The 7,503-nt window shown below is 32.1% G+C and overlaps 2 protein-coding genes across 2 annotated transcripts in view; one reads left to right on the forward strand and one right to left on the reverse strand.

Moving 5' to 3' along the window:
- Nucleotides 1–93: 93 nt before the first annotated feature.
- LOC105621559 (splicing factor 3A subunit 1) lies at nucleotides 94–2,781 on the reverse strand. Its single transcript, XM_012203031.1, has 7 exons — nucleotides 2,667–2,781; nucleotides 2,107–2,437; nucleotides 1,864–2,023; nucleotides 1,370–1,651; nucleotides 1,145–1,255; nucleotides 903–1,071; nucleotides 94–809 (listed from the first exon to the last, which is right to left on the reverse strand). Exons 1-7 carry the CDS (start codon nucleotides 2,779–2,781, stop codon nucleotides 94–96), a joined length of 1,884 nt encoding a protein of 627 aa, XP_012058421.1.
- Nucleotides 2,782–4,323: 1,542 nt separating this feature from the next.
- LOC105621560 (protein FAM76A) overlaps nucleotides 4,324–7,503 on the forward strand; it is a 4,931-nt gene continuing 1,751 nt past the window's right edge. Inside the window, exons 1-3 of the mRNA XM_012203032.1 lie at nucleotides 4,324–4,419; nucleotides 7,170–7,234; nucleotides 7,326–7,499. Of these exons, the coding sequence (XP_012058422.1) occupies nucleotides 4,324–4,419; nucleotides 7,170–7,234; nucleotides 7,326–7,499 (335 nt within the window). The remainder of the gene's footprint in view (nucleotides 4,420–7,169; nucleotides 7,235–7,325; nucleotides 7,500–7,503) is intronic.

Here is a 7,503-nt window from a genome sequence, read left to right on the forward strand (position 1 = left end):
TACTTACTTATATACACACACACACACACACACACACACACACACACACACACACACACACACACACACACACACAAAATAATAAAATATTTGTCAAGATATATGAAAAAATTTCGTACTCATTAAAGGTGGTGGTCTGGGTGCCATAGGTGGCATAGGTGCCATCATCATCATCGGCGGTTGTGGCATCATCGGCTGAGGTATACCCATAGTAGGCATGCTCATTGTCGGCGGTGGAGGAGGTTGAGCAGGTACCGGTATAGGCTTCGGTGCAGGTGGCTTTGGAGGTGCTTTTAATGTAGCTTGAGGTTTTGAAGCAGCAGCAGCCATATGGGAGAGTTCGGTCGCACGATTAACTGGTTTCGGACCAATCTTCTCTTTCTCCTCGTCAGGCAGAAGACCTTTAACCTTATGAATTTGATGAATCTGTTCTTCTAATGTAATGTTAGCTCGTGCGGCTCTTGTCGCTGCTTCCACACTCGAAGTATGACCGTCCCATGTGACTTTATCATCCTTCTTTTTGTCTTCTTCACCAATTTTCTTTCCAATCGCAGTTTCTTCGTCTCCAACACCGAAAATATCAGTACGTCTCTCGGCGAGTTGTTTGAGACTTGCCTCGATTGCTGTGCCTGGCGCAAATACAGTCTCCTGTGCTAGTTTATCTAGATGTTTGTCTCTCTGCTCGACCCAGCGTGGATCTAACAATCCGATACGCATATGTTCTTGCACCTTACTAGCAGGAATACGTTCGCCAGTAATAGGCGAAATCAAGTACTCATCCGGAGCCGCGGGACGAGTAGTTTTAGTTGCTATTAAGAAAAATATTGAGAGTAAAACTTTGATATATTGGAGTAACTAAAAATTTTTAACTAATCATTAGAGGAAAATATTGTGTTGCTTACCATGTTGTTTCGGATCATATCCTTTCTTGACTACCACGTTTCCTGGTGTCGGCGGTAACGGAGGCGGTTGCATGTTTGTTTCTCGTGGTTTGGGCTCTTTAGATTTGTGAGTATCACCTGGTGGAGACACATCATCCTCATCACTAGAATCTTCCTCCATATCTTGTACCTGAAATATTAAGTTATAGTATAATACAAATTTACATTAAAGTGAATTCATACAGTATATGAAATAAACTTACTTGATTATTATCTTTTGCACGATCTTTCTCGCTTTCTACACGGGTCTGCGTTTCTTCTTCTGCGTCACTATCAATTTGCATCTCCACATCCTCACCGTCTTCTATGCGCTCCTACAAATATTTTTAGTTCATATATTTAACTAACAAAATTGCCATATAATGCAGCATTTTAAATCTTAACTAACAAAGTAAAAATTTTAATAATACAGAGAGCCATGATCAAACCTGCATAAGGACGCGTGCGCCGACTTCATCCGGTGTTGTAGGCGCTGGGAAATTACCGACTTCAAATTGTTGATAGTCTACAGTTTCAACCACAACAAAATCATGCCAGTCAATTTGCGCATAAGCCACTCTTTCTCTTTCTAATTCCTCTTCCTCCTTACGTCTTTGTGCCTCCTGATATTTTAAATATTCAGCACGATATTTCACCTGTTCCAAAATCTTATCCATATTGAGTGCTTCATCCTTGAGACGTGGCAACAAATCTTTCGGTGGAATCAATACCTATAGAAAATGCATTAAATTAGAAATTTTGTAATTAAATAAGAGATTCCTATATTCAATCAAAGCGATTCTTAGTGCTTAAATATTTCTATGTAAATTTATATACACATTTGATTCTACAAATTGCACACTGAAATTTTTTTTGGAAATTTTGGCTCTATAAATAATAAAATCACATTAATCTTAAAACAGGATTATTGCTATTCGTTTACCTTGGTGTATTGTTCTAAAAGTTTAGTAAAATACTGAAATAAGGAATGCTGAGGCCGCAGGAAATCAAACTGGAAATTTCTTTGTTCGCGATTCATTAAATTGGTCAGAAACTGTCTCCCATTACGTGCAACAAATTGAGCAGTTAGCTTCACGATATCTCTGAAAAATAAAAATTGTATTTAATTTAATGAAACGTAAAATATCAATTATCTACATATAAAAATATATAAATTATTACATACAGATCCAAAGCAGATATAGAAGGAGGATCTGCAATAAATTCAAATTCAGTTGGTGGATCCTTAGGTATAAACGGTTGTTCAACTTGTTTCAGGATTTCTTGCTGCTTTTGATGTGCAGTGAGATTGATAGTTTTCCCAGGAACTGAACCAATAGTAGGTTCTTGACCTTTTCCTTCCTTAAACTCTTTCACTTTGTGCTGATAGTAAGCGTGATAAGGATCACCAAAGTTTAAGAAATTGAATTTTGGATTGCCTAATTCATTCTGTCTGATCCTGGATTCGAATTCCGGCCCATTCCTAGCCACAAAACTGGCGGTTTTATCAACAATATCTGAATTTCTATATAAGGAAAAACAAAAAATACATCAAATAATATTGCAGTTTTTTAGCCAGTGTTTTACGAGTGGCATACAAAATACATTTATCTGCATATCTTGTATTATTTCTAATTTTATCGTTTTCTATATTTTTTTACAAAATACACATCATTTTTCATCTCTGTAATGATTATTAGTAAAACATAGTTTTCATATTTCGATAATATTCTTGGCAAAGGATACTCCTAACCTCAGGTGGTGGATAAATAATGCCCACAATCGGTTGTGACGAGGGAACATTGTTCTCCTCGTTTTCGGTGGCTGGCGGCTGCGATATCGCAAGTTCTTGCGTAGGCATTTTGCTTGTGATCGATGTATTTACAGCAATAAATACACTATCACTATAAAATTATTTTCACACTACCAAATCGAATTTCTACGAATTACAAATTGCTTGAAAATAGGATTATAGGAATTGCTATGATGGATTCTCATCTTATTTTGAAACATCTCCGTATGTCCACAAAATTTGAATATTGAACTACGTAGCCAAAGTCTACGATTCTGTAGGTAATGTCTACGATTTTGTGGTTCTGTTTCGTGCTACATTCACGATTTTCTGATTCTCTTTCGTGCTATCTGAGAGCAGGATAATATCGTTAGTATGTTATACATTTTTGATGTGGTTTTTAGATATTTTTCTGATAAATATTTATTTATATATTTATATATTTTACGTGAGCAATAAATATTTTTCTTACTTGTATAATATTTCACTAATTCTGCACAAATTTTTTCCTTTTCTTCTTATTTTCTTATTTCATTATACATATATATGCATACGTATTATGACGTATTATTATATAGAATATTATATAGAAACAGAATTAGGAAGGAGCTTTTTGTAAGATGATTGAAGCTGATTATACATAAAATTAGCAAAGTTAAATGTAAAAATAATAAGATCTATATTGTCATAAAATTACAATTTTTTTCTCTATCTCTTTTTTTCTTTATCATTTCTGTCGATAATCAAACCCGACACGATAGAACATTAAAATCTGAATTTTAAATAAAATTCGAGTATTATTTAGTTTTACATACATATATACTTATTATGTGCAAAACTAATAAATCATGGATTAGCATTATATTATCAATTTTTTATCTTTGATTACATAAATTTTAAGTTTTAGTGAACGCAGCTTCAAAAAGACGCGAATTCCGAAAAGAATTATGTCGATCTTTAGAGCTATTACAGGCAAAATTTCTGTAACATAAACTTAAGACTCGATGAGCCATTCAAGATATTGCTTTAGATCTATGTAATGGAAATAGGAGGAGCAATAAATTTATCCAATCGGTTGAAATTTGCCTACTGCACATCGAAGTCCGGACACAACAAACACGATGAGCGACGAGTTGATATCCAATGAAACTTCTGCTTTTTCTCACATGACGATGTAAAACAGAATTCTCATTGGATATCGTTCATCACTCATCGTTCATCGTGTCCAGTGTGTAGCAGGCATATGTTCGTGAGCGGTGGCGCCCTCGGACGGCCACCTCCGCCGGCTATGGTCGGCCATAACGCTCCGTCGCAGCGGTCGCAGACAGTCGCAGATGGCTACGTGAACATACAACAACCGGTTCCAAAGTATAGTCACAATCGGAGTAATCGTGCTGCATATTGTTATCGTCGATTTTTACATTTATTCGTAACTTCCCGTGTTGTATCGTGGGTGTCGCGCCATTGTGACATTCTCGTTATTTTTTTCTTGTTTTCAATCTCGCGTCTCCTCGTTGCAACTGCCTCTCCCCGTTGTTCCGTTGTTCCGGTACACATATCTGTTAGCCGCGTTCTAACCCGATCGCGGAGAATCGCCGAAGATCGCCGAAGATGAGCGCTAATAATGTGCAGGCGCTCTTCGCATGCTCCCGGTGCTTCTCCAGGCATCCCTTCGAAGACCTTTCACCCGGACAACAATTGTGCAAGGTACGTGCACCGCGTGCTATCTTCTTCGCGAGCGTCTATTCACGAGGGTTCCTTGTTCTCGAATCAACGCGAAGAATTCGCAGCATTGAAAAAATTCTAGACAACTTTTTACGTCAAATTGAAATCACTGCGGAATATAATGTTTTATCACATGCTTTATTTAAGAGCGAAGTTTTTGTTTTTCGACAATATTTTCGTCGTGTTTGAAAAACGTGAATTTTGTGTAAATATATACGTGTACAACTGAAAGAAATTTCAAGTATGATTCAGTAGGCTATGTATTTTTCATGTTTGGATATTTTAGTTCTTTGTTACATTGTTCTGTGAAGAAACGTGATTATTTGCGAAAAAATACTGTTCGAATTAGGAAATTTAACACAAATATGCGAAAAATTCAATCAAAGCGAATTTTTATGCCTAATAATATTTTGTATGAATTTTTACAACTTGAAGTTCAAATAAACTGAAACAGATTCGAATTTCTAAGATGATATTATTTGCAATTATGGAAATTATACTGAAATTGATAAATGTTCAGTATGACGCCGCGTACTCTGATTTTCTTGCAATTTTGTGATTTTTCATACGTAGAACATTTTCCAAAAAAGGAATATTCATTCAAATCTTATTTTTTTATTTAATTTCAAAATTTTTTGATGTCGATAAGTTGGAAAATAATTTAATATTTTACTGCGTAAGCAGACTGCGTCTGCTCATTAATGTTGCCATTTATTAATTAAAAATCAATTAATATTAGTTTAATATTAGTTTAATTATAAATGAACATAGCCGCGTTTATAGTTATAGTGTGTACTTTAAAGAAATGTAGATTTAAACTTTAATCTCCACAAAAGGAATTAAAAAAACATAAATTTTGAATCATAAATTTTCTACTATAATTTAAGTTATAGAAAAAAAAAATTTGTATTTAATATTTAGATATGTAGATACATTTTGAATCATGAATTATTCTTTACTGTAATTTAAATTATATTAGAAAATTTTTGCTTTCAATTAATTTTTAGAAATTCATTTGTTAATTAAATTATTATTTTCCAACTTATCGACATCATAAAACTTTGAAATAAAATAATAAAAAAAATAAAACGATTGATGCGACAATTTTCCTTCTCGGAATATATTCTACACATGAAAATATACAAATTTATAAAATTACAGAAAAATCGGAATAGGTGGCCATACTCAACATTTATCTTGGTATTTTATATATTTTGAAAAATTCCTGAAAAACCCCTAAAATTTCAAGGCTGGTCTGGAATTTATTATAAATTATTAATATAAATATTTTTTTATTCTAAAAAAAAGCGTAAAGAAAAGAAGAAAAAATGTAAAGAAAAATTGTGTTTGCAGGATATAAAGCTTGTTCTATAATGTTTTTGTTTCTTGTTTCTTGCTTTTGTTTATATCTTGTCTTTTTGCTTCTTATCCGATTTTTTGTTTTATATCGCCCAAGATAAAAGTTAACTTCGAAAGAAACGAGAAATATGTAGCAAAAAATACAATTGTTGATAAAACGATTGATAAAAAGGAGAAAAAACAAAAGATAAAAAACAAGAAATAGGAAACAAAGAGCACATTATAGAATAGGCTTAAATTTTTTCTTAAAGATGCAATAAATCTTGGATTTAATGTCTAAAATAAAACATAATAGAAAAATCATAATTATGTTGATGGAATGTTTGTTTGAATATTTATTTAAAGTTATAAATAATATTGTTTTAAATATGTTAGCATTTTAATTTGTTCGTACGGAATCTTAACTTGAATACAAAGCATATAATATTGCGCGAATCGATGAAAATCAATTAAATAATGAAAATTAATCAATGGATAAATCCTCGAAAAAATCAGGATTTTTATCTAAAATTGTCCTTAAATTGACTAGCCAGACATTCGCTCGACATCATGGCAATAAATTCTTTAGTCACAATATAAAAAGGAAAGAGATACAAGCCAATAATAATTATATTTAATCAATAAACAAAAGTTTCTACCTCTAACGAGGTTTAATATTTTCAATGTTAATTGTTGATTTTAATTTTAATTTGTGAAAAAATTATCCGCAACTGCAGTAACATTAAATTATTTGTCTATTTATGATATTCCAGTTAATTTAATTGTAAGTCCAATTGATTGATTTGTGGAAATTGTAAAATTTACACAAAAAAAATGGTAGACATCAAAATCCATTTTGATTGAATATGACCTTACATACATATTTATATTGAATATTTTTCGGTCAATTTTTATTTAATATTGTTTAAAAATTTAAGATACCTATAAGGCTTGAAAATAAATATTTGGATTCTTCTGTTAATTTTCTATAAATAATTATCAATTATTACTTTGTTTGAATATTTCTTTATACTGTAAATAAGTATAAACTGTAAAAGCTGGCAAGAATATTGTTAAAAGAATATGAAAAATTAATCCTGCATATGTCTTTCAAGGAACAATCAAAATTTTAACAAAGTTTCCCTATATATTTTTCTAACAAACAATATAATCTGAGTTTAAAAGCATTTAGAATTTGAAGTAGAGATAAAAAACAATAAAAGAGATTTTTTTGTCGATTTTGTACAACTGATTTATTAGAAGAAATATGATGTTAGTATAAATAACTCACATAACGTTGGTGAAAAACAGCATTATCCAGAATTAAAATAGAAATATTTGATAAATTAGCATATTATATTCTTAATATCTAAGAAAAAAAATTGTCCATATAGGAATGCAGAGGAGCCTTTCCCGTAGTAAAATGTACATACTGTAGGTCAGAATTCCAGCAAACCATGTAAGTGTAAAAACAAACCATTTTTGTTCTTATAAAAATTGTTAATAAAATGAAATAAATATTATTGTATTGCTTCACTTTACTTCCACAGAAAGGGTAACACGAGCACCATATGTAAAAAATGTGAGCAAAATGTAAAATCCTATGGCAAGCCATCGGCTTGCGAATATTGCAATACCATTGCTGCGTTTATCGGTAGCAAATGCCAACGGTGTACAAATTCGGAAAAACGCTATGGACCACCGGTTACGTGCGAGCAATGCAAGCAG

This window comes from Atta cephalotes (genome assembly GCF_000143395.1).
Source record: "Atta cephalotes unplaced genomic scaffold scaffold00034, whole genome shotgun sequence".
In the NCBI taxonomy this organism is placed as follows: Eukaryota; Metazoa; Arthropoda; class Insecta; order Hymenoptera; family Formicidae; genus Atta; species Atta cephalotes.

What these genes read in the sequence shown, in the direction of transcription:
- LOC105621559 (XM_012203031.1), bottom strand. Translation starts at nt 2,781, where the DNA reads ATGCCTACGCAAGAACTTGCGATATCGCAGCCGCCAGCCACCGAAAAC. An exon ending in TTTTAGAACAATACACCAAG is followed by an intron (nt 1,652 to 1,863) that starts GTAAACGAATAG and finishes CATTTTCTATAG; the next exon opens with GTATTGATTCCACCGAAAGA. An exon ending in GCGCACGCGTCCTTATGCAG is followed by an intron (nt 1,256 to 1,369) that starts GTTTGATCATGG and finishes AAATATTTGTAG; the next exon opens with GAGCGCATAGAAGACGGTGA.